Source organism: Apodemus sylvaticus, chromosome 2 (assembly GCF_947179515.1).
Source record: "Apodemus sylvaticus chromosome 2, mApoSyl1.1, whole genome shotgun sequence".
Taxonomy (NCBI): Eukaryota; Metazoa; Chordata; class Mammalia; order Rodentia; family Muridae; genus Apodemus; species Apodemus sylvaticus.
Window position 1 is genome coordinate 13,839,014 of NC_067473.1, and position 27,690 is coordinate 13,866,703.

A 27,690-nucleotide genomic window follows, 5' to 3' on the forward strand; every position below is an offset into this window, starting at 1 on the left:
AGACATCCAAAATAATAAATCTAACTATGTGGTTTTGATCTGTTGTTTGGAAATGCCCATTTGAGAAGTAGAACACATTATATATAACAAAACACAATGATAATGAACATGTTCTTCCAGAGAGAAACTTGGTACGATGAACCTACCAGCAAACAGGCCACTGGAACATCCACATTCTAAAGAAATGTTCAGAGTGCATGCATATCAGAGCAAATTATTTATTTAATTATTATCCTGCTTGAAAGGCCGCATTATGTCACTGTACTTGGGATAAAAATGGCTTAGGCGATAATATACAGGGCAATAAATTCTCTCCAAATGCTCTAGCTAGCAAATGAGTCATTATTATTTATTACTGGCCCTTTGAGTCAGCAGACATTGACTTTCTCAGTTTCAACACTCAGGGGGTACTGTTTCCCAATCCACCAGCATTTACAGGAAAAGCTATAGGTGAAGAAGGAATCCAAGGACTAAATGCATAAATTAAGCAAGGAAGGAGAAGAGTCTTCATGACTAATGCCTCAGCTGTCAAGACAAACTCGGTGTTTGCTCCCGCTTGGGTGTTAAGGGTGTCAGTTGCTCCAGAATAAGAGAATAGGGGACAGCAGGTCACACAGCTGCAAGGCTCTGCACTTCTGTGCTGCCTGTACTGACATAGCACATACAGGCTAGATCACAGGACCCAAGTCTGTCATCACTCATGGAAACTCTAAGGACAAGGGATTTGTAAATACATTTTGGGGACAGATGTTTGGCACAGGCAGTCTGTTCATTTTGAACTGATAATCTTGTCAACAACACCAGCATAAATCTACAGAGATGAGAATTAGTTGTTGCCATTATTATGGCAATTAAGAATATATCTATCATTTAAAGTGAGGTTCTATTTATAGAACACATCTTTCCTTATTATCCATGGCCAATGTAATCAGGCCATTCCTATCCAAAAAACCAATCAACAGTCCTGTATTTACACAAATAAGAAAGGAAGAGAAGAAATAAATAGGAGTAAAAAGTTTCATTTCCTTCAAAAGAATTCATAATCCACTTTCTGACTCAACTATTTGACTTAGAAGATATAATTTTTACAAAATAATTAAAAGGTATGTGTGTATACATGTATATCTATACATATATATATATAGTTGATACTAATATTGTTCATAGTCCATATATACATATACATACATGTATGTATATAAACATACATGTGTGTGCACACAAACATGCATATGTGTACATATGTATATATACATGCATAGAAGTATATGTATGCACATATATACTCATATATGTATATGCATATACATATATATGCATATACATACATGTATATATGTATACATTACATGAGTATGTAAGTATGGACATATGTGTGTAAATATGTGTAAGCATGTATATGTATATATAAATATATATGTATTTATATGTACATGCATATATATATATGGGCTATGAACAATATTAGTATGAATTATTTAAAAAATAAGCAAACTAATTACCAATAGGCAATCTCATGAGTAATAAAATAATGTAATACTAAGAAGCTATTCAAATAGATTTATATGAAAAGCTGAATGAAATATTGATAGGAAGCTCCCTCAACACACACACACACACACACACACATACACACACACACACACACACACACACATTCTAAAGGGCAGTCAGTCAACATGAAATCACACCTTTCTCTGCACAGTAGCCTCTTATACCCTTACCAAACCTCCCTTGCAGCAAATGCTAGAAATGTTTTCTGTCTCCAGCTGGCATCGCCATCCCTTCTGTTACATTCTATTATTTAAAGCCTGTGCCATAAGAATACACTTACTGACATACAAACACAATTTTAAAGGACACTGGACTTACCTAGCACACAACATTTAAAGACTAAGCTGGTTTTCTGTAACTAGATCTTCAAATAAATAATTTTTTTTTATTTTTTATTTTTATTTTTATTATTATTATTATTGGTTTTTTCGAGACATGGTTTCTCTGTATAGCCCTGGCTGTCCTGGAACTCACTCTGTAGACCAGGCTGGCCTCGAACTCAGAAATCCATCTGACTCTGCCTCCCAAGTGCTGGGATTAAAGGCGTGTGCCATCACTGCCTGGCTCAAATGAATAATTATTAACTTGAGAAAATACTTGTATCATCATGATGATCAAAATTAAAATGACAGACTCTGACCTCTGTGCTTGAAGAAACTGAAGAACAATATGTGAGAATTTCTAGCAGACATTACCAAAGGAAGGTTCCAGAGTTCCTGCACACTGACGCACGGGATAGCCTAGGTTTTACATCTCCATTACTTAACACTTAATAGTCACATGGTTTGGGCCTCACTGTGAAGCCAGAACCTACACAGATCATAAAAGGGTTGTGACTGATCTTCAAACAAAGTAGTTCATCACTACCTCATAAGGTTCTGCCTGGGAATAAATGTAACGATGGGTATAAAGAGATCTGTCAATCATAACTGCCCAGCAACTGAAAGTCCACATTACTTGGCAAGAGTGCAAAGTCAGTGGCAGCTCCTGCGTGCTCAGCATCCTGCACACACGCACACACACACACACACACACACACACACACACACGCACACGCACGCGCGCACACACACACACACACACACACACACGTATGCACACACACACACACACACACACACACACGATGGATCATGAGACAGAAGCATGTTATCCAATGTCAACTTACAAGGGAGGGAAAACAGCATGAGTTTACATTACACAAGGATATGGCTGGATTTTGTAGCCATGACAGCTTGGCCAGTAATAGTATTCTGAAAGAGAATAGCAACCCTTCCCTTGCTGACTAACACATGCACTTGCTTAAAAGGAGAAAGCCCAGAATCCCACCTCCATGCAAGACTCATGATTCTAACATTCCTTAATTAAATTATCAAAATGTTCCATCATGCTAATAGTAATGGTGTCCAGGGATTTTAGGGAGCTGACGAAACTTTTTCCTTAACAAATATATTTTTTGATTTCACAAGCTTGGAAGAATTATCTGGTGCAAGTTCGAATGAACATATCTGTATAGAGATACCATGGGGTGGTATCACGCATCCGATAAAGAGTCTCTCTCTGCACATTTGTCAAAAAATGAATTTTAAGAGAAAGGCTAAGCTTGCGTAATGGTTCAGGAGGATAATCAAAGGCGAACGGCAAGAGAAAAACATTAACATATACAAACATAAAGTCAAACCTAAGAATCAGAACACTACTTGAAGAGGCTAAATGGTGTTTAATGCTAGCAATATTACTTAGCTGGAGTTTAATACTTGGAGTCGGGGGATGTTTTGGAATTCTACTTAAATATTTCATTATAAGAATCCCAGAGAGCAGTCTTGGGTGCGCACTGTTTCTGTACATCTTATTTCCAACAAAACACTATTAACAAGTGTGTTCAGAGCTGGACATTTCTTTAGAGAAAAGTTGTTAGTCTGTAAAGGTGGGAATAGAATGATCAAGAGTTTGTTGGTTGCCTTTTCTCTCTATGTGGTGTTCTCTTTCAAGCAGCAGCTTGTACCTCAAAGCTGTGTCCATTTAAATGGTCAAATTTGGCAGTTATCCTGACGGATCGAGCACTGCCCAAGTAGTTAAGAACTTCAAAACCTCGATCCAATTCTACTGTTAACCACCTACATGCAGGGCCAGCCAGTCTGCCACGCCTCTCACAGGGACCTGCTGTCTGAGTCGGCTCATGCTCAGAAAGCCCACATTTGCTCCGAGTCTCTGTAGATACCATTCTGTTTTTCTTAGTATAAATCAAGGCTTCATACTTGGCCATACAACGTTCTCCACGCTGTGAGTCCTACAAGTCACATCACCCTCTTTTCTCTTTGATTTTGTATGCGTATATTTAGATGCATGTGTAGATGTGTCTTCATGTTCACTCTTCAGAGGTACATATATGCATGTGACATCTAGAAGACAACTTTGGGTATATTCCCCAAGCAATGTTCACTTTGGTTTTGTTTGATTGTTTGTGAGGGGGGTTGTCATTTGTCTGGAACTCTCTGATCAGGCCAGGTGGTTGGACAAGTCATAGGGATCTACTGTCTCTGCGCCCCCATCTCTGGAATGGCGAGCATGCTGGGTCATGACCCACTCTTGACATCATGGGTCTTGTAGGCTCGAACTTGAGTCCTCATGCTTGCAGCTCCCTAACAGCATGGAATGTAGGTTTCAATAGTGCTGTGCTAACAGAGCTACTGCACAGCCCTTCACCTCCTTCTGACAGGAAGATGCTGACAGCTATTTTTTTTCAGCAGTGCCTCTGTTCAAAGCCACTTACTGACACCACTTCCGGTAACGGTGGAAAGAGATTCCATCTCCGCCACCGAGCAGTCTTCAACTGAGAGTGTTATGTAAAATCACTCACCAATAACCTTTACATAATGTGTTAGGCAGAAGCAAATGCTGGAAAACTTGGAACCCTCACAGTGATAGGCTTGAGGTGCTCTTCCAGGCCTCCGCATCTGTTTCAACCATGCGGTAACTGGGAGGCCCTCAGCACTGCACCTAAGTATTTAACCAGCTCTCCTGTTTGAAACCAAGCTCCTACCATTGTACTTACTTTAAATTTAAAAAGCCATGAAGACTCAACTGAAGTAGTGACCTCAGAGAGAAAATGGGCACATATCTGAAGTTTTCCATTTAGCATATTTGAAAAAGTGGTAGTCAAACTGAAAGCATTTTCCATTTGAGCCAGAATCTGCTTCGGGATAAGTCAATGCTCTGAGTGAAAATTCAGACAGGGTATTTTTTTTTTTTAACATCAATGGCCAAAAGTATTGTCTAATGTATTTGTATCCATCCACGCTGCCAGCTACTTAATAAAACCTAAATAGTACAAATATACACTTTACTAACCTGAAATGTAAATCTAATAAGCTCTGGATAAGTAATATAAATAAAATTGAGTATAAAAAATAATAAACACCAGTCCACCATCAAACCATGAATACAATTGCTAACAAGCAGCTCCTTAAGGCCTTATTTAGCCTTCTAATAACATCAGGACACATGTCCATCTCTTGGATTTTCACAAGGCCTGCTTTTCAAAGGACTTTCAAGTGGTTCTGGTATCTTAATAACTCAGTTCATTTCTCGTATAAATATTGGTGACAATGGATTAAGGGAAGACTTATTTGCTTCCTAATTTTGAGTTTCAGTCAGGCAGGCTGGCTCCGCTGCTCTTAGGCTGTGGTGAAGAAGAACTTCATAGCAGGAAACGTGGTTTAGCCAAGCTGCTCAGCTCAGGAAGACCAGGAGGCACAGGGCTAAGAAGCAGCACTCTGAGATAAGATACATCCTTCAACGTTATCCCCACCCCTGCCCAGATCCATTTCTTGCAACAACCACCCCTCCCAGCCCCCACCCACACTCACTTAATAGTACCTTAGATTTGGGTTCATCACTTATTTAAAAAACAATAAGCCTTGAGCATCTAAACACTGCGCTAAAACCCTGCAGCTAGCAGCCAACTCTTTAAGACACAGGCCTTCAGGAGATAGTCCTATATTCTAATCACGGCAGTATTATTGTATTTAGAATATAAAGCAAGACTGCTCAGATACCATTCTGTGTGCATCCTCAACCTGACGGGTATAGTAGTTTCATTACTCGCATCAGTAAAACGTAAAGAAACAGGAACACACAGAACTCTTTCTCAGCTATAAAAATAGGACTTTTTTCTCAGAAATTATTATCTGGAAAAATTTGTAGAATATGTCTATATCTGATTTGGTAAAGAAACTAACCAAACCAGGTGCTTAGTAGCTGCTGGATTCAGAAGCCAAACAAAATAGATGAAAATGCTGACTTCACAAAACTTAAATACAATGGTCCCATGGGGTCCAGTGGAGCCATTATTAGTATGACTTTCTAGGTTATAATGGTTACGTGCCACCAGGACAGAGTACTTTGATTTGACAGGAACAATAAATTTTGGCGGGCCTAATTGAGATAGCACATATGGCTGGCAGTAAAGTAAGCTACACATAACAATTCACACCTTAACTTCTTGTTTCATAAATGATTTTGTGAGACCATGTAGTCTGTTTTCGCTTTATACAAGGCACTGTGAAAAATGAATGAGTTGATCTTACGAGAGTTAAACTAGTAAAGAGGCACATAAAGAAACACAAGGGCTCAGTGTGTTCCTGTTTCAGATTCATACACAGCTGATTTTGAATGCTTTTCTAACTCAGTAACGATGGGAAATTACACATTTCTCTGAAATGCTCCTGTCTCATGTAGAAGGGGGAGACATGTGAACTGACTCTACAGAAGAGAAACCATGTTAGGACTATCAAAGGAGCCTAGGGATGGCTGTGGACCAGAACACTACTCAGTAAGTAATATGACCTCCCTTTCTTTCTTTAAAATTAATTCTCTCTAGAATTATCTCCCTAAAATTCATATCAAATCTGTAGAAAACTTGAATCAACATAGTTCCAAGAGAATAGGAGATACTTATACCTATACCTACACCTACACCTATATATTAACTAAGAGTACTCCAGAAAGGCACTGGTCTTTTCAAACATTATAACATATGTGCAAAATGCACACACACAACAGAGAGACAGAGAGAAAGAGAGAGAGAGAGAGAGAGAGAGAGAGAGAGAGAGAGAGAGAGAGAGAGAGAGAGTCGAAGATCTCCTAGAAAGACAAACAAACAGAACACCAGAGGAAAAGCAACTTTTGGAAATCTCTTCTTGAATGGAGGAAATAAATCTCCTTAAAGTATCTTTTCTTTAGCCTGTCTACTCACCATATTTGAATAGGATGACATCTCAGAGGTCTCATAACTTACACTCACGATTATATAAAAAATATTTCACTCCTAAAAAGTCTCACTAATTCAATCAAAATATGTAATCTTGGTTTAAAATCTGAAGCCAAAACTGAGCTAAAATTCACTGAAGGTAGGCATAGCGGTCCTGAAGTCCTACCTACTTTGGAAACTGAAGTAGGAGGATTACACAAGTCGAGGAGTTCAGAAGCAACCTTAAAAGAATGGCGAGCTTCCATCTCTTAAAATAATAAGCAAATAAATATTCACTTAACGACCCATTGTCGCCTCAGTGCTGTTTTGAAGAGAGAAGGGATGGACAGGGAGTACAGCAAACATTCATTCATATTCATCGTCGGAGTGTGTTCCAAGCTCATCCTGAGTCCACTTTCCAGCTCATGGAGAGAGTTTCAGCAACGCCGCTGTGAGAAACCTGGCCATTGTAGGTTCTTCCTAACTATTGTGTGTTGATGCCCTGGAATTAATGGCTGCTTAATGTAGACTTTCCCTCTTTTGGGGTGCTTTCATGGACTGTTTGGTGGTACCAAGACCTGCTACACTCTGGCCCTTCAGTTCCTCTCTGACACTGTATTTTTAATCCTCCTCCTTTAGCAGAGCTGGCTTTGCCCTGTTAGATGGAGTTGCAGAACTGCTGCAGTCCATGAGCTGCCTGTCTGCCCAGGGCTGTGCTCAGTGGACTCCTTTCCTATTGCTGTCACTATGGACAAATCCTAAACTCGGGCCTTCACTTTTAGCATCCGTAGGCAGGTATCAAACAAACATGAGGAAAAGTAATGTCGATGTTGCACAATGAACAGTGCCCAGTTTATTTGGATTTTTAAATCATTGTCCTAGAGATCTTAGCCAAGCAGTCCTCTCCAAGAGGCAGGTCCATAAGACTGAAGGTTAAAGAACTATGTTTGAGATTGGGTTTAAGGTCTTAGGAAAGATTTTGGACCAAGGTGTAGAATACACACACATGCACATATATGTGCACAAACATGATTTTCAGGCTGCTCTGAAATCCTTATACATCTTAGGATGCCACTTATTCTGTATCCTCTGCCCTTTCACAATGTTAGTAACATATGTTTCATTTTATTCATTTACTCATTTGAATTATGCCAGGCAGACTCCTTCCATCTTCATTTTTGCTTCATTCTCTCAAGCCTTGTTCCAATCTTCAACATCTGCAAACCTATATTTTGCAATTATATTGCCTTCTCCTTGATTAAGAAATCACATGTGCGTGAAGTATGATTTTAAATTTCTTCTCTACCTCTACACAGTGCAGACTTAATTTGGATTTGATAATAATATATCCCATAGCAGACAAACCTCAGCGTCTTCTTAGAGACAAATACTATCACCCTGCTCTAACATGCTTTATTGGAAATGATCCTTCAAAAATTCGATCTTGTCTCTTCTTATTTCTTAGTTTAATAGCTAGCTTCTATTCTGAATAGGAGAATACTTCTCTGTCCTCCATTCTCAAAACAATTAAGAACTTTCATCTGTAGCCCATAGCTGTCCTTTGCTGTCTCCACAAAAATCTAGACAAACTCCTTGTCAAGCATTTGCTCCTAGACAATTATGCAACACCACTGTCTCATTCCATTGACACAGTCTCCTTAATATCATCTCAGAAGAGTAAGCCTGTGATTCCTTGCAGCTAAATTCAGTAAACTTTCCATCCTTCTTTGTAGCACTAAAGTATATCATAGTTCTTCCTTGTACTCTTTTCTCATTTGTATGGACTGAATTTTTTTCTTTGCATTATCTTTTTATGCTTCTGAAGTCACCAAGATGAAGATTTGGACATCTGTGTTTTCACAAACCCTGCTGGCTCTGTGTGGCTCTTTCCCCTGGAAAGAGGCATTCTCTAACAAGGGGATAAAGCTGACAAGAAATTCACTTGAATTCATAAGAAAGTTAAAAGACTCAGAAGTCTCTATTAGTTACAAGCCTAGAAGTTGTCCTAGAGAAAAGTAGACTCTTCGGTGAAAACTACCTGCAAATTATCACTAATTCTATATTGGGTTTCTCGGTGATCACTATCCATGTTCCCATGAATAACCCTTCCTTCACCATGTTCTCATTAGTAACCACAATGAATTCATTCATTCAGCAAGCAAGATTTAGATAGAATCATAGTTTCGGACTGATCATTTTTGGGGGCAGAGACATATATTCATGTCCTCCAGAGGAAAAATCTTACCACAATTAGTACCCAAAAAGAGATCCACAGAACTAAAGATAAGATTGAAAGGAAGAGCTGCTAGCTCTGGTATAAGGCATTATAGTGTGTGATAAGTCCGTGAGGGGAACATCCAAATCTACAGCACTCATGCAGCTACATCCAAAACGACAGCCCTCATACATCTATGAGTCCCCAGAGAGTACACTATGGTGTGTATACCCAGTGGAGTAGCAGTTGGTTGATCCTGCTATAGGTAATAATCCATGCATAAATATATGAAGCTGGGTCATCTGTAGGGAGAATCCCATGGTGGACATTTTCCTGTACACAATAACAGGGACTATACTGCCGACTTGCTGATAAAGACCTACCATGTAAGTAGGGAGATAACTCCCAAATGTCAAATAGAGAGTGAACCGCAGTCTCTGAAACAAGCATGTAATGTTTTGTGGTCTGATAATAACTTACATGGCCAATACAACACATTCAGGCAATTTATTCTGACCTGTTCACTCAGAAAGTATCTCCTCATGTAAAGATTACAAGGAGAAAAAGATATATGTATGCTGTCTTCAGAAGCTTCTAGTTTATCAAAAAAAGTACAAAACACAGATCATAAGAAGCAAATATTTTGATGCCATTTTCCTAGAGCGTAATACAATGGAAAATGAAAAACAAAACATTAGAGCTTAGATTTGTCATAATGACTCCTTTCTGGTACTCATTAACGTGAATCTCCAGAGAAGTGAGCACTGAGCAGAAAGAGAGAAAGTTGTAGAAGTAACAGTAAATACCCCTTAAGCCTGACCACAAATGTAAGAGGAGAAGAAAATGCATGATTCAGCACAAACGTATGGTTTTGATAATGGCCCAGCCCAGGAAAATACATTTAAAGAATACTTTGGATCTTGAGTGATTAAATTGGGTAAAACTCTTTAAGTTTATGACTCCTAGGCATAGTATTATTGTTGCTGGGGGAGGATTCCCTGTGTCATGGAGAGAGGACAACTTTGTGGAGCTGATTCTATGCCATTATGTGAATTATATGGATCAGATATAGTTGGTCAGACTTGTATGACAAGTTATTTACTCACTGATCCATCTTACCAGTTCTGGAAAACATTGAACAAGAAGCAAGAGTCTTCACAGATAGGCTTGGGAAGCAATGTAAGGGGTGGATGGCATCAGTCTGGGTACCATGGAAACAAAACAATTCAGGGAAATTTCCTCTTAACCTTCCTTGAGACAAAGGCTTTATAAACTGAATCCACTCAAAAAAAAATCGGTCCTCATTGGACAAGATTGACTAAGCCATTGCGAACACTCAGTTGTTGCCACCTTAAGTCCACATGAATCTCACTGGCTAGAAGACAAAAAGGGGTGTGGTGGTTTGAATATGCTTGACTCAAGGAGTGGCAGCATTAGTAGGTGTGGCGTTGTTGGAGTAGGTGTGGCCTTGTAAGAGTTAGTGTGTCACTTTGGGGGTGGGCTTGAAGACCCTCCTCCTAGCTGCCTGGAAGCCAGTCTCCTCCTGTGTGCCTGCAGAACAAGATGGAGAACCCTCAGCTCCTCCTGCACCATGCCTGCTTGGATGCTGCCATGCTTCTGGCCATGATGAAATGGACTGAACCTCAGAATCTGTAAACCAGCCCCAATTAAATATTGTCCTTTATAAGTGGGCCTTGGTCATGGTGTCTCTTCACAGAAATAAAACCGTAACTAAGACAGGGACATATATTACTGAGAAAACTTGGAGTGAGAGAAATGGTGTTTGACAGCAAGTAGGCTGGAATGGTTAATACTGGCTTCATATTAGTTTTAATAACAAAGTTAAGCTGTGGGGTACCGTGACAGTGGTATAGGACTTAACTGCCTTTAATAAATCCTATGACAAAATGAAGTCTTTGCAAGGTAAGGGAGGCTCTGAATGACAGAGTAGCATGTAAATCGGGTTTATTATACCTCTCAGCAGTGTATGAAATGTCACAGAAATGCAAAACCATTAGTGTAACGCCTTAAGAATCCTAACTAAACTATTCAGTTTAGTTAGTCAGACAAGTGAGCCTATCCATGTTACCCAAAATAAAGTGTGGCAATTGGTGTGAGACAGTTAAAGAAAATACTAATAAAATGTCACCTTGATTGGGTTTGAGCATGTGAAAAGCATTAAAGCCTGCATAATGTTCACTGTCAAAGACTAGGAAAAGCAACACAGTAGTACATGTTAAAAAGATTAAGCTTTCCCAAGGGGTAGGCAATTACATACTAAAATAGGATAGATATGCTACATTTCATGTTATATGTGTTATATATGCCATATATGCGTTGATATGTATATACCAAAAGCCATGCTCAGTTAGGTAAGTGATATCCTCTTTAAAAAAATTAATGGTATAATAATCATAGGGGCAACCAACTGCTTTCTGGCTGGATTTAAGGCCTAGAAACCCAAATTTGGTACAATGTGAAAGTTATTTTTATTGTTTTGTTAAACAAATGTAAAGTGCCTGTCCATACCTACTAAACACTTTTATTTACACCTCTAGATTAATATGGCTGTCAGCACTGGTCCTGGAGGAAAACTTTGTTTGCACTAGACAGTGGAAATGGTAGAGAAGCATTTCTAGCCAAACTGCTGGGAGTAAGTAACTGCTATTGTGGCATTATAGGTAAGCATCCAGCCATACATGGGAAAAAGTGATCAGACACGCATAGTATATATCGAATGTATTAAGGAACGTTGTGGGAGGCGGAAAAAGAAAATGGAAAAGCCACATGAAGAGGTGGAGATTTGTGTCACTATTTCTTCCAGATTGCAACATCCCTCATAAAATGGGGTGAGGCATGAAGGCTCAGAGATACAAGTTAGAGTTGTAACAATTCATAAGGATGCAAAAGGATTGCTGCGTGTTTGGTTTCAGACCCAGAACTAGAGACTGAGGTGCATATTTCACATATCAAAGCAGACCTAGCCTCCAGAGCAGCTGTTAATATCGTCTAATCTAGCTTGAATTGGCTCATTTCACCGGCAGAGAAATAAACTATCCATGAGATCCTTTCTTGTGGCTATGCAAGCAATGGACAATTGCTGGACAGGTAAGCCTCTTCAGTGGAACTTCAATGGAGAACACGCACGCTGTACTGATACAGCTTCCGTGACTCATCGTCCAGTAAGGGATGTGTCGTTCAGTGGTGTGGCATGCTGCAGTCACCCAATGCTCTCTTTAAGCAACACAAATAAACTGTTAGTTCACCAAGCTAGACTTGGATGGAACTGTGTCAGCTGACTCTTGCTGCAGCTTCTCTGGTGTGAAATGAAGTTAACATCTCCACTGGACAAGTGACACAGCAAATGTCACAGAAATGCAAAACCATTAGTGTAACGCCTTAAGAATCCTAACTAAACTATTCAGTTAGATAAAGAAGCTAGTCCTTCCAGAAACAGAAAGACAAACTTACCTTATACCGAATTAAATTATTTATTATTTTTCTCTTTTCATTTTCAACTCTTAAATTGAATATCAAGGTTAAATTACGAAGTAGAGCAAATTACAATATTTAAAGCTTCACAATGAATTGGAGCCATTTTAATTAAAGTCATTGGGATAACGAGAGGGAGAAAGTATATGCCACAATTAGAAAAGTGTCAAAAGAACAAAATTGTTTATTCTAACCTTGATTCTATTTTCTCTGCACAAAAGGCCTATAGACAATCATTTCCTGAGCAGATCCCTTGACTCAGCTGCTGGTGAACAAAGAGACCAAGGGTTTCATTTACATCCATCTCTCCAGAGACACCACCGGATCTTTGTGTTAAGAAGCACACTCCCCTGGAGCTCGTTAACACTTGCACACATTTCAGTCTAGTTCATGCTGAAATGCATGCTAATAGCAATAGTAAGCGAGTATTTCACTTTTACTCCTAAACATCATTAGACCCAAGGTTGTATTAGAATTAATCCAACAGTGTTCTTGGGACAACCATATTGATTCAGTTTCCAAGGTGTCTCTGAAGAAAGTTTTAGGGAAAAAAAAAGAAAAAGTTGTAAAACAGATAAATCATAAAAAATAAGATAGTTGAATTTGTCAGTGTGGGTGTAAAGAGTGTATTAAAATAGTGTATTCATCAGGGCAGGATATGTACAAGGCACTAATGCAAAGGAAGTATGGCACTAGGGTGTATCCTTAGGGCACTCGTATCCCCTCTTCCAAATAAAAAACACAACTAAAAATGCAACACGTGTTTAGTTTTCCCTTTCTCCTTTTCTACTCCACACTTCTTCAGTGAAACAACAAATTCGTTCAGTCCACAAAGCAGTTCCTAGAGTTGGAAACACTCAAACATGCCCCCCTTTCATCTTCCTACTGCCCAATGAGCGTCATAAAGTGCATATCGGCACCACCTGGAAGCTTATTAGAAATGTATCCCCAGCTCAGTCTAGTCAATAAAAACCTGCATTTTAACCAGAACCATACGTGATCCGTGTGCATATTAAAGTCTGAAAGCACTGCATACATTACTTATTAGATATATTTCCTGGGGCAAATTTCAAGGGCTCTGAAAGACCCAGTTTCTGTATTGAAAAGTGAGATTAATAATAGTAGCTACACCATAGTATTACTGTGAGAAATAATTAGAAGACTCTACTTAGTATAAGCACATGATAAAGTCTGATATTAAGTTCTATCATCTACCCCTTATTTGCACGTTCATGTCTTCCCAACTATGTTTTGGGTAAATTATATGACTACAACAAGCAAGTAAATTAAAGCAACTTTAATCCAGATGTTTCCCTTCATATAAGCCTACAGCAAAAATAGAATTAAATTAATAATGCCATTTTGCGTCCATTCATGGTATAACATAGCACCTGTGCTTCAATTAGCTTCAAAATATTTTCCTATGAAATCATCTTTTCTATTTTTGTGGAATCAATAAGTTAAACAAAGAACTCAGTTTAAAAACAAACATAAGCCTGTCTCCCAGACATAGATGTAACTAATTCTATACTAACAATCATGACTTCTAAACTCTGTCACCCTGCAGGTGAGATCATCACTGATAGACCCAAAGGATACAAATAAAGATACTAATTTTCTTTAAATTCATGGACAAATGAGACGTAAATAAAAGTCTTAAAAAGCCCCCCCATTTCAGTTGCATTAAGATGTTATGTGCATGGTTTTATTCAACAGTATTTTACAGACATTAATCAGAATCTTAATAACATTAGTAGAAAGTACCCAAATGCTTTCAAAAGTAGAGGTTGCAAACATTTGCATCTCTAAATGTTTTTAAATGATATTACTCTTAAGTAAATTTAAGAAAATAATGCTTTAAGAAAGTTTATTTTGCCATGGACTAGTCCGTGCTATATATTTAAATTTATAATAAATATTGAATCTGATAAACCAGATATAACAATAGATATTACAGCTTCAAGGTCCTGGATACCTTAAGAACAATAATCAAAACATTGGTAAGTGTCTCACAGTGCATATAAGAATTTGACGGCCAAGAAAACAGTGTGAAATCTAACAGGAGCAAGTGGTGGTGTTTGACATACATATAATTCTGACCTAAAAGATTGTTAAACTGGTGGCAGCTGAGGGGTGAGGGGTTGGGGGGTTGCTTATAAATAGAAAGACCAGCCATTATAATGATATTAGCATTTCCCAAAGTTTCCTTAATCAATAATACTGTCAAAACAAAATCCCAGTATAGATTTCTCAGGTTAATTACATGCTGAACATTTTTTTGATAAAAAAAAAAATTAAGGTTTGAGGAGCTTTAAAGTACTTCTCAAAAGAATTACATGACAAAAGACTTAGGTAACCAGCTACATAGCACAATGATAAGGGACTTGTAGAAAAAGAACCTACATAATAAATGGTCATGGGAAAATAGCTGGAAAAAAGTTAATTTAAATTGAATCCTGAAATTACATACTAATGGTTTTACAAATTTATTAAATACTTGAATATGAAAAACAAAACTTGGGAATCTAGAATTAATCATTTTTTTAAATTATATATATGACTTAATAGTAACAGGATTTTACAAATAGAACACTCAGAGATACTAGTAATATAAAGTTGACTTTGTTAAAATTAAGAATCTATTAAAATACATATCAAAGACAATTAAAAAGCCAGAAAGGTAACTGAAATTAACTAGTTTACACAGCACCAAGAATGGACCACTTTTAAAACCATTAAAGAATACAAATGTGCAAGATATGAATAGATATTTCACTTCACACCAAAGGAAAGGTGACTGAACCTATCTCTTCTTCAGAAATTAGCACAGGGACATCCCATTTTGTAGCCATTTCTTTGCAGATAATTAAGAACTCCAACATTGTTGCATCTGTTCAGTATATGAACCAATAAGACCTTAGATACACCAAGTAGAGAACTAAGCTGACCAAACGTTTTGGCAGAAAACAGCTACCATATTTTATGAAATGCTTTTCTGAATTCACTTTTGTCTAGCAATTCTACTATTCTGGAATGAATGTATGATGCTCTTCAAATAGTACCTAACTATATAAATCATCTTCCCTTATTATTTGTTGTTTTAATTACCAGGGGTCCATTACCTATGCTCATATGTATGAACATATTAACAGTAAAATTCTAGAAAAGAGCAACCTGTACAGATTAAAGTATAGATTAAAATGTGATCAGTGAATTATAGTATATAAAATTTTTAAGTTCCTTGCCATTCTGAATACCATAGGAAAACCTCACTTCCTATTGCCCAGAAAATGAATCTCCCTGTTGAGCCAGGATGCAGTCACTCAGTGCAGAATAACCTCCTCAGTTATCACATGGCCATCAAAGTCTTACATGGCATAGCTTAATGTCTACTGCATTCACCTCATTTCACCACGAAGGCATGCAAGCGTGAGTGAACACGGTTAAGTAAGATATTTGGAGATAACTTTTATTTCTTTACTATAATTTTATCAGTGGTGATTGTTATAAATCTCATGTCAGTTTATAATTAAAACTTGATTGTTGTTAAAAAGTACAGTAGTAGACTCTGCATCAGCCAATTCAAACTATCATGGATAGATAGTAACTTTTAAAAATTGGGTTACCACAGAACATGTATGTGCAATATGTTTTTCCTACTAGGTGGTATCAGGATGAGGTAGGAATGGAATTATATATAAAATAAAACTAAATGAAAGTCAATGAATCATATAGATACAGTATGGATAAAGAAAAGCAAGCCTCTGAAGGCCATATGTAGTACGATAAATTACTATAACTCAAAATCAGCAAAAATTTAAACATTATGTAGCGAAGCATATATATATGTGTGTACACACACACACACACACACACACACACACATATATATATATGAAAAAGCTTTTGGGAAAAGTCAGAAGTGTCTAATCAATTATCTCACATACTGAACACTGGTAGGAATGTGGGATCATGGGATAGGAGAGTGCTACAGTTTATGTGCTAGCAATAATAATGAAGTTATATTTTAGTATAGATTAAAATGTGATCAGTGGATTATAGAATATGATAATTCACATAGGTATTTCATGTATCAGCAATACCTCTGATGTGTTATAAAAAGAAAATAATATAATAAAAATAAAGCAACAGATAGAGGAAAGCCATCTGTTTATGTGGCAGTTCATTGACTCCATGATCTCATCAGTTGAACTCAATTACCAAGGGGAAAAAGTAGGACATCAAATGAAAACTTCAAACACAGGAAGAAACACAAAACATTGCCAAGGAGAAAACTAAAAGAAAAGTCTCTATCTCAACTCACCACCAGGGCTTTAGATCTGTTGCTCAGAAGTTTCTCAATGTCTCTGGCTGCAATTTCAACGAGTTGGCGTGCATTATTTGGCTCCACAGTATACAGATCTTGGTATTTTTCATAAATCTATGTTAAAGAAAAAGATAATTAAGAAAAGCAACAGTGTTTGTTTATTTAGATCATAAATTCCCATTATTATGCATCTAAAACGAAAAACAAATAATTAGAAAGATCTATTCTTTTCATCATGATTCTTTTAGAGTTTGGATATATACCAGAAAAACATAAACAAATGTAAATTTTCTATAAGACAGTTATCTTGCAAAAACAAAAGGTTAGACCACTGGTTATAACATGCGTTCAGATGTACACTGGGCTGAGGCTTTTCCATCACAACTTCAAAACTTGATTATTAACTGTCAGCCCCCTCATTTTAAGAAAGGGTGGCCACCCCAGGCAAGAAAGAGAAACCCATACATGAGAGGTTAAACCTGGAAGTCAGGCATGTGTAAACAAGGTAGAAGACAGGTCATACCAGATGGATCATGGGCTCCTTAGAGAACCTATTCCCCACTACTGTGTCTGTGAAGGACAGGTTTACCTCTCAAGCTTATGGAGAGGGGTGAGTGGTGATGGGACTGAGGATGAATCCCCTGCTGAACTAACAGCAGAGGACAGGTCACAGCTGGAGAAGTTGAGAAGTTAAAAGTGTAGATGGATAGCTTTGTAATGGTGTATTTTTACAATTATATCAAATATGAGTATTTTTCTGTTTGTTAAATTTTTTTATTTCAATCACCAAATAAACTAAGGCAAAGTTAACGTGGTATATAAAATTAAGACCCAGCCTTATTTCTAGGGCTCAGATTGATGTCTACAGAAGGATTTTCCTCCAGAGACATAGGCTGCACCTGGTTCACAAAACCTGCCCACTCCAGCAGGAGAATAATGGGGTAAGGGGGTGGTGACGGAGGAGGTGCTTGTGGCTGGAGGGTGATCTGAGAAGGAAATCCCCTATGCACTGAGCAGATGGGACTCACATGCATGACTTAACCATCTTTAAAGCCAGGGCCTGGCAGCTTGTTATTGCCTTATGAAAAGCGAATCCAGGCGTATACAAGAACCAGTTCTACTTGCTTGTATTATTTTATTTTATTAGTTGCAGGGTCTAAAGCCTGGTCCCAGCTGAGCGTGGATGCTACGCAATTGAAGTTCGCTTCAACTATATGCAAACTCTGAACCATTTATCTGTCAAAGCGGATGTCAGTTTTCAATGAACACACACACATACATATACATTAATTTATATATACACTTTGGGGTGTGGAAAGGGCTAAAGATTGATTTCAGGGAGTTAGCCATGTAAGGAAAGCACTCAACTAATGAAACACACTCCTATGACTATAAACTTTAGGACATTACAAGCTAACTAATATTTTAAGGATATAAATAGCCATGTGCAGTTAAAATAATTTATTTGAACTCAACTGTTTTAAGCACAGGCCCATGCAGAATATTGCAAAAATTCGTTTTGTGGTTTAAAAACCTCGTAATTGGTTTCACCCAGGTCTCTTGCATATCAGCAGATGGCTTAAGCCTTCACAGGATGGATTATCATGTCCTGTCCTAAGCACCCCGGCTATCCTTGAAGATTTCCTCCCAACATGAACCGCTTTCATTTCAGACTAAAACGAGATTCTCAAAACATCAATACGTGAACAGATCAATTGATTCAAGTTACAAATAGATAAACCTCAACATCATTTTCATTGATCCAACACAGTCTTGCAGTAAGAACAATACAGCTAATTGATGTGCAATGTACTGGTGCTTGTATCACTAATATCTTGTGCATTACCCCTACTTTCTTGTGATAAAGGGAATGTAAAATATGCCCCACGATAACTGGAGGTAGATTCAGACTTAAATTTACTAGGTCACAACATGTGCCTCACCTGTCACTAGGTGTCTTCAAAAATGAAAATACGTATATATTATGTCTAATGTATACAGAATATTTTAGATATTAAATATCCTGATATTATTTTTAAATTCTTAAGAAATACTATGGTGTAGCTGACCTTTGCTACTCCCTAGGTTCTTCTTTCTATCCTTTATCTCCCTGGTTTCGCCCCCCTATCAAAAGAGAGAACAGAGAGAGGAGAGCCGAGAGAGGGAAGAGATGAGATTAGGAGAGGAGAGAGAGAGAAGAAAAGGGGAGAGGGGTAAGGGGGGAGAGGGACGAGGGGAGAGGGAAGAGAGATAGGGAAGAGAAGGCAGAGAGAGGAAGAGAGGAGAGAGAGGAGAGAACCCCTGAATCTAATTTCTTTCCTTTTGTTTCATCTTTAACAAGATTACTAACAAACCACAACCAACCTCCCAAACAAGAACAACAATGACCCACGACCAGGGCTCTAGCATTTAGACAGCTGCTGGAAAATTCCCACAGTCCCAAATGTCACCCAATTGCAGAAACTATCTGCAGCTGGCAAAATCATGTCTCTGCTAGAGCACGAGGCAAATCATAGTCAGCTGCTGCTGCAGTCAGCTCAACACAGCCCCACAGCCACACAGCCCAACAGCCACACAGCCACACAGCCCCACAGCCACACAGCCCCACAGCCACACAGCCCCAAAGCCACACGGCCACACAGCCACAAAGCCCCACAGCCACACAGCCACACAGACACACAGACACACAGCCACACAGCCCCACAGCCACACAGCCACACAGAACCACAGCCACACAGCCCCACAGCCACACAGACACACAGCCACACAGCCACACAGCCCCACAGCCACACAGCCACACAGCCACACAGCCCCACAGCCACACAGCCCCACAGTCACACAGCCACACAGCCCCACAGCCACACAGCCACACAGAACCACAGCCACACAGCCCCACAGCCACACAGACACACAGCCACACAGCCACACAGCCACACAGCCCCACAGCCCCACAGCCACACAGCCCCACAGCCACACAGCCACACAGCCACACAGCCACACAGCCCCACAGCCCCACAGCCACACAGCCCCACAGCCACACAGCCCCACAGCCACACAGCCCCACAGCCCCACAGCCCCACAGCCACACAGCCACACAGCCACACAGCCCCACAGCCCCACAGCCACACAGCCACACAGCCCCACAGCCACAAAGCCCCACAGCCACACAGCCACACAGCCACACAGCCACACAGCCACACAGCCACACACCTGGGGTTGAAACGAAAACATACTCTTATGTCTGTTTTTTTTTTTTTTTTGTTCTTTTTTTTTTTTTTTAAGAAACCAAATTTCCAAAATTGTCACTACTCTATAGTTTAAATATTGACTGACCGCCAATTGCTCATATGTTAATAATGGTTCTATTGGGAGATAAAGGAACTTTTGTGGGGGTAGGGCCTATTGGAAGCTTCTTAGAACCTTGGTGAAATTCTCCTGAAGGGGATGTGGAAACACCAGCATTCTCTCTTCTTTTCTCTTTTGCTTCCTGGCTGTGGGATTAGCACTTTCACTCTGCCACACTCTACGACTATGAAGTGCTTGCTTGTCTCAGGGCCAAAGCTATAAGGCTAATCAGGCATAGACCAGAAGCTTTGTTGAGATGATAATAATAATAACAACAATAATAATAACAATAATAATTTCAGTTAATTACTTTGAATATTTCATATAGTAATAGAAAGCTGGCTGTCACAAGAAATAAAAATAAAATCTGCTTCATAATGCTTAAATATATTAACTTAAGAAAATTAAGTCTGTGGTGGCCTCTGCAAATATCTAGGTATATATATATATTATATATATATAATATATACATACCATATATATACAGACCATTTGTATTGAGTTCTCTTTCCACTTTACATTCTTTCTAGTAGAAAAACAGAACCCAGCATCCCACAGTTTGTGGCAGTGACATGACTCTCCTGAAACTCTGTCTAGTGCCAAAGCTCCATACTATTATTATAATATTATATATATTATATAATTGTATATTATTTTATGTATATGTTATATACATAAAATAAAATTGGAATGTTCTCTTAAAATAAAATTGAATCCATACTATACTACAACCCACTGAAAAAAACTAATTTTATGATAAAAAACATGATATTAGGCTTATGAAAGTTTCCTAGTATATTTGAAAACAGTTTTTAGAGTAGAAGATTTTACATAGAGTTTTATAATGATAATATCTATTCATTCCATTCATAAGTGCATTGTATCCCATCACTAAATAATCTATATCTCTATAATCTTAACATGTTAATTTGACACTATTTAAACGTGATCTAAGTATCTTTCCTTCTCAGTTTTTCCCCTTTGCTGAAAGACTGAATGATCGTCTTTGTTGGCATTTATCCAGTTTCTGTCATGAAGGAGAAGTCAGCGTATTATAAATAGTATGGAGCTTTGGCACTAGACAGAGTTTCAGGAGAGTCATGTCACTGCCACAAAGCTGTGGGATGCTGGGTTCTGTTTTTCTACTAGAAAGAATGTAAAGTAGAAAGAGAACTCAATACAAGATGGTCTGTCTTGTGACACCCTAATATGTTTTAGTATTATAGAGTCCAAATCCTCCGACAGCCATGCCTGACAGTCAGGACAAAAAGATAACCTATCACCTGCATGTTCTTCCTCAGTCCAAATCTTAACTGTATTGCCTGGTTTTTGTTGTTACATTTCAAAACCAAGTTCCACGGTGAGAATAATACAGGTTATAGTTTTTAACTCTTTTACATTAAATAAAACTCTTTCAAATCACTTTAATCTAAACTGAATCCATCTTTCCATCATGATCTTGAAAATAATACATTTTAAAACATTACAAGTATACTATATACCAAGTGGCACCAGTAGAATTATGTCATCATAAAATGCAAGAGCTATCCCAAGAAGATTATTATAAGCAGCTAGTTTTGCAAGCAATGTTTGCCATATTTAGATGTTTCACATACAGCATTAATTTTTCACTTTAGAAAAAGGTTAAATTGCATTTAGCCAGCCGTGGCTGTAGGTGTGCTAAGATTTGGGGATGTCAGAGTGAAGGGTGAAGGGAATTTGAGCTTCATTTTGTCATAATAGAGTAAGCCCATGTCTCAGAGTGGCAGAAGATAAAAGGTAATCTGGCATGATTGGTCATGCAAATCACAAACCAACCCTGTACCACAAAGTATCATCGGGTCTAGCAGCATGGAAGGACATGGAAAAGTCCCCTGAGGAAAATGAGAAAGATCCTAAGAGTCAAACATCAGTACACCAGCCAGGAGACAATCTGGGTGTATGTGGAGGGAGTTAACAAGGCAGGACTTGAAGAACCAGCAGTGGGAAGGTAAGTGACCGGCTGAGATTACTGACACAATTACTGCTGCAATGCCTTATGAAGTTTCCCCGAGTTGATGAACCTATGTAAGCAAGCACCCTCAGCCCCTGCTAGTGAAGAGGAGTCTAAGACAGAGACAAAGAGAAAGGGGGAGATGTAAGGACAAATTTCCGCAAATGACTGAACAGATGTCCCAAGTGACTCTGTCACCTTGGGTGGCTGTGGCTTGCTTTCCCTGGAATGAGCTTTGTAGGAGCAGTGAAAAACAGGCATTCCGACACACTGGCAGGCCTCTGTTCCCTGTTAATACAGTGTTTGCAGATTCAGAAATGAATCGCCCAGGAAAAACATGGAATAGCTTTTACTCATCGATTTATTTTGAGAAAACCTTTGCATGAAGCAAATTCTCATTACTACAGGGCCCATTCATTTAGAATATCTCCTAATTTGGATATGGGCCAAATTTTGAGAATATCAAGATAAAACACTTTTCAGCAGATTAAGGAAGGAAATGGTTGCTTATGGATGTTTTATGAACTCACAGATGTTGGCTTCAAGAATATCCCGAAGACTTCAACTTAAAAACATATCTGCTGGTGATTAAACATTACATTCTCCATTTATCAGTTCAATCACAAACGCCTCCTTGGCAGAATGTGTGCGTGCCCATATTGAGAAATGGCAGAGGGTATTTTCAAGAGTTTATAATTTAGATTGTTTAAAAGAGCATGTGTTTCCTGGGGTGGAGCTCAGAGCTCTTACCCTGCATGCAAAAGATCCTGGCTTCAATATCGAACACGATAAAAAAGAAAAGAAATTGCGTGTTGTTTGTAAGTCTTAGAATATCTGTCCTGTGTCATAAACAATAATATATGTTTTATAACTACAGCTTCAGTTATGTGTTATCACATCTTAAATACATCTTTAGATAGAGCTATTTGCTCTGGCCTTTTTCATTGCTGTAGAATTTGAGTTGAGCATTTTAAATAAGGATCCCATGTTTCTGATAAAACAATACAACACTATAACTTTTGCCACTGTAGTATGAGCCAAATATCTCACAACTAAATAACCGGGAATGTGTCCCCAGTCTCTTTCCATTAAATCAGTGGTTCTCAACCTTCCTAATACTGCAGCCCTTAGTACCAATTCCTCAAGTGTGGTGACCCCCAACCATAACATTGTTTCATTGCTACTTCAAAACTGTAATTCTGATATTGTTATTAATTATTATATAAATATCTGATGCACAATCTCCCAAAGGGGTAACAACCCACAGATTGTGACCCACTGGACAACAAATGGAAAAATTACTGACTAGTCTGGCTAGTCAGCTTGCTGCAAGAATGCCCATCTTTCCTCCTGATGCTGAATTCCAGGCAAGCTACTGTGTCTGCCTGGCATGTCCATGAGTGCTGGAGACCTGAGCTGCAGTTGTCAGGCTTAGGAAGCAAGCACTGCACCTGTGCGCCACTTCCCCAGCCCCCAAGCTCATCCTTCAATACAACAATAACTCACTAATGTAGAAGAATTTAAGGAATAGAGTTCATTCGACAATATTATTATTTTCCTTTCGTTAATACTTCGCCATCTCATAAAGGAATTTTCATAAAATTCCAAAAAAAATTACACTGGTAATATAGGTAATTACTGTGGTTCTTGGCCTTTGGTGTACCTATGAAGCCAGTAAAAAAATAATTACATTAACTAAAGAAGAAGCACCATTTCTAAGATAGTGACTTCCAATCGTGGGACCAAATAAATTCCACCATGAACTCAACTTCCAGAGTCCAGCATTCCTTTGGCACTTCCTAGGAATGCACTGCTCTAAGCCTTGGGTTAAGATCCCCAGTTCTGTATGAATCAATCAACAACAGAACCCCTTGCTCAAAAGGACTCTAGTCTCCTCTACAAGTTCACTCTCCATTTGGGAATTTTTCAGTTAATTTTAGCTTTAAATTACTATGGGAAGTAAAACCAAACCAAACCTAAACTAAACTAGCAAAAAAAAAAAAAAAAAAAAAAAAACCAACCCCCCCCTCCCCTGGCTACTACCACTACCACCTGTTTGCACACAAATCTGTTTGCTAGGAAAGGGAATGAGGCAGAAGGGATCATGTATCTCTTCTTGCAGCAATAACTCTCCTCTTCCTCTCCTTCTCCCTCCCCTTCTCCCTCTGTCTCTCTCCCCTTCTCCCTCTCCCTCCCCTTCTCCCTCTCCATCTCTCTTCCCCTCCCCCTTTCTTCCTCCCCCACCTCAAATTTCTCCACATTACATAGTATGCATTTCCTCACAATCCTTCTGTCACTATATTATGTCATGTATCTCAAACAAATAATTATCTAGACTTTGTCTTCTTCATTGTATGTTGTCATTTACCCATTCATCAGTATTTATAATTGTCTAAGTAATATAGACTATACAGAAAAGCATAATAGAAACCAGATTTATTTTTTTTTTGCATTACAATGTTTGAAGAAAAGAAAACAGAAGTATAGAAGTATAACAAGAAAATTTCCCATAGGAACAGCAGGAGCAACAGGGATGTCAGCCAGGTGCAGAACCATGAGGATAATGAAGGGATGGAGGGGGGTGAGGAACTGTTTATTTCTCATCTTGCCAATAAAAGTTTTAAAACTTAATATTAAAATCTGTCATTTGTCTCTGTGGTTGAATGAAAGCTGTCCCCACAGTCAACTTAAATCTAAAAAAAATAAAATAAACACTAAAAGAAAACATCTGCTTCTACAAATACTATCCCTTAAATACAGGTCCACACACTACCCAGCACAGTGGCACATACTCATGTATTTCTAAAGTGAATCTTAAACTGGAGCTTACACCCCTCCCTGGATCTGTGTGTCCAAGCACTAGAGACCATCAATGTGGACAAAAATATATATATATATTTCATCACTGAGAATCTTTTGTACTCAGGGAGAGTATAACTTCTCAGAAACATGGGACTAAAAATGCCTATCTCTGACTTCTGAATAGCTACATATACACAATGAGATATCTTGGGGCTGAGACAGAAATCTAACCTGAGATTCACTTACAACTGATGCATCTCTTGTGTCCCTGAGAGATGACGCACATGACATGTATACATGACCAGTATACATACATTGGAAATGCACTCCATCATACATGAGCATCAAGCCCACCGGACAAAAGTTTAGGATTTGAGAGTATTTCAAGTTTAGAGTTTTCAAATTCAGGATATACAATATAACCAAGGGATGTTAAGCACACTCTGGGCTTAATATCTGCATCTTCCATAGAAAGACATCCTAAGAAAATGTTGAAGTCCTTATCAGGTTTTCTGAATCATAAGTTAAATATGTGTTTATGTTTCTTCCAATGGGCATTAACATGCACATGGAGCATTCACACCTGGGAAATTTAATTTGCAATATGCCACAAAATCCAAAACTTTTTGAGTACTTGGCTTGATGGCAAGAGTAAAATTACCTACCTGACCTCAGAAAACCTATTGCATGCAAAACACAGGTGTACTAAAGTGAAACATAAATTTTTTTTCTGTATAGGTGTATGTGAATCATTAAATAAAATAGTGTTTACAATTGGATCCTGACTTAATGATACATGATTTTTATGTGCATGAATAAAAAGTTAAGCTCCTAAACATGTCTGGTTTCAATCCATATCCCCATCCATGAATCTGTTTTCATACAATTTCATCTAAGTTGGCATACAACATTTATATGATATAATCCAAATCCACTTTTCAAACTCATTTGAGTAACCTGCACAGCCAATTTACTATATATATATATATATATATATATATATATATATACACTTTTAATGGTGTCACCATTTTGTACATCAGAACCTTTATACAAATCTCAATGACAAATCCTAGTCAATAGATGTGGTTATAAACACTTCAAATACTTTTAAAGTAAAATCTAATATCAAATACAGAGGAAGTGTTCACATCGAGGACACTCAAGCTTTAAGTCTCCATTATAGTAAAATTCGAAAATACATTCTGAAGACTGTAGGCAGAGATGTTAAAGGTGTATTATATCTAAACCTGAATCTGGATGGGGGAGTTAATAATTTCATTGTTAGCCATGGCATTCTGGTTTCCAATACCCATCAATGTGCAGGGACTACCAAAAACCTGACTGTGATACTTGCATGAGAAATCATATCCTGACTGTAATATAAAGCTATGGTTTCCTAAAAGACACGATGGTACCCAAACTAAGCAGAGGATTGACCAAATCCAGGGCTGGCAATACTCACATCAGCAAGCTGAGTCACTCCACTGGCTGTTTTCGCCAGTGTGACAAGGTCTTCTTGCATCTTATCTACCCATGACTTGATACTGTGGAATCAGAAGAAAGAAAGATCCATCAGATTTCCCACAAATACTGTTAGCAGCTGATATGTTATGCATGTACTTCATACATGGTTTTGGTCTCCCTCCCCAGTTCCCATTAAGATCACCTTCCCATTCCTCCTTCCAATAGAAAAGACTGCTGAACCATTGTTACACTGGGTATTTTAGTTTCAAAACTTATTTTGATTGGAGGTATTTGTCTGTATTTAGTTCTTACATTTGCATGTGTGTACACACTGAAATGCCCCCAATTCAAAATGAGAAGAATGACAAGGGCATCTTGGGAATCCAAAGAGTTAACATTTGCTCACTGGCAAGATTGCATGAAAACAGTTACTAAGTACGGCATTCAAAAATGCATATAAACTATATATTCTGATCATAAAAAGAATATCTAGAATTATGTCATCAGCTTACACCAATACATATCACAAGGTTGCAGATATTGCAATACACAAAGGCTAAAGACATTTTATCTTCCCAGCTGCACTCTGAGGCCCTGAATGACTTGAGCAGTACCACAGTGTTCAAAGAACTGTTTTACTCGTGGAAACTATTCCTTCAGCATTTAAGTTCAAATACTTTCAGATACTCTCTTGTAATCAATGCATTTAATATCTTGAAACATTCATATCAGTATAAACATCTAAATCTGAATAGCACCCGATGTCCAGCACTTGAGTCAATACAGTTCAATGTTCAACAACATAATGTTCTTATACGGCATCTTCACGCTTCAGGTCTAAATGTGTTGCTTTTTCTCCAGACAGACATAAAGAGCACGGGGAACAGAGTAAGGATACTCAGAAGAGGATTTGTGTTTGAATTTGAACTTTGAGTGTATGTGATTTGAATCAAGGAAAGGGAAGTGTGTGTGTCTTCTCTTCCTTCAGTGGTAGATTCCAACAGTTCATTAAGTCATCAACTTCATTTTAGAAACAGAATAAAGAAAATAAAACGCAACCTGGAAAAGAGACTGAAATACTGTCTGGAAGAACACATGAAAAACAAGGAGTTGAAAGAAGGAAAGAAAACCCAGAGTCATTCACAAATAGGATTAAGTGTCCATAGGAAAAAGTTCATGATGTATGGGAAGCAAACCACTGACAGAATGAAATGTACAGAACCAGGAATGCTTTGGCACAAATC

At 38.2% G+C, this 27,690-nt stretch overlaps 1 protein-coding gene across 1 annotated transcript in view; it reads right to left on the bottom strand.

Annotated features, from left to right (window-relative positions):
- Positions 1–27,690, bottom strand: part of Cacna2d1 (calcium voltage-gated channel auxiliary subunit alpha2delta 1) — a 445,325-nt gene that overhangs the window by 340,855 nt on the left and 76,780 nt on the right. Inside the window, exons 2-3 of the mRNA XM_052173128.1 lie at positions 26,445–26,526; positions 16,837–16,953 (exon numbers count right to left, since the gene is read on the bottom strand). Coding sequence (XP_052029088.1) covers positions 16,837–16,953; positions 26,445–26,526 — 199 coding nt within the window. The remainder of the gene's footprint in view (positions 1–16,836; positions 16,954–26,444; positions 26,527–27,690) is intronic.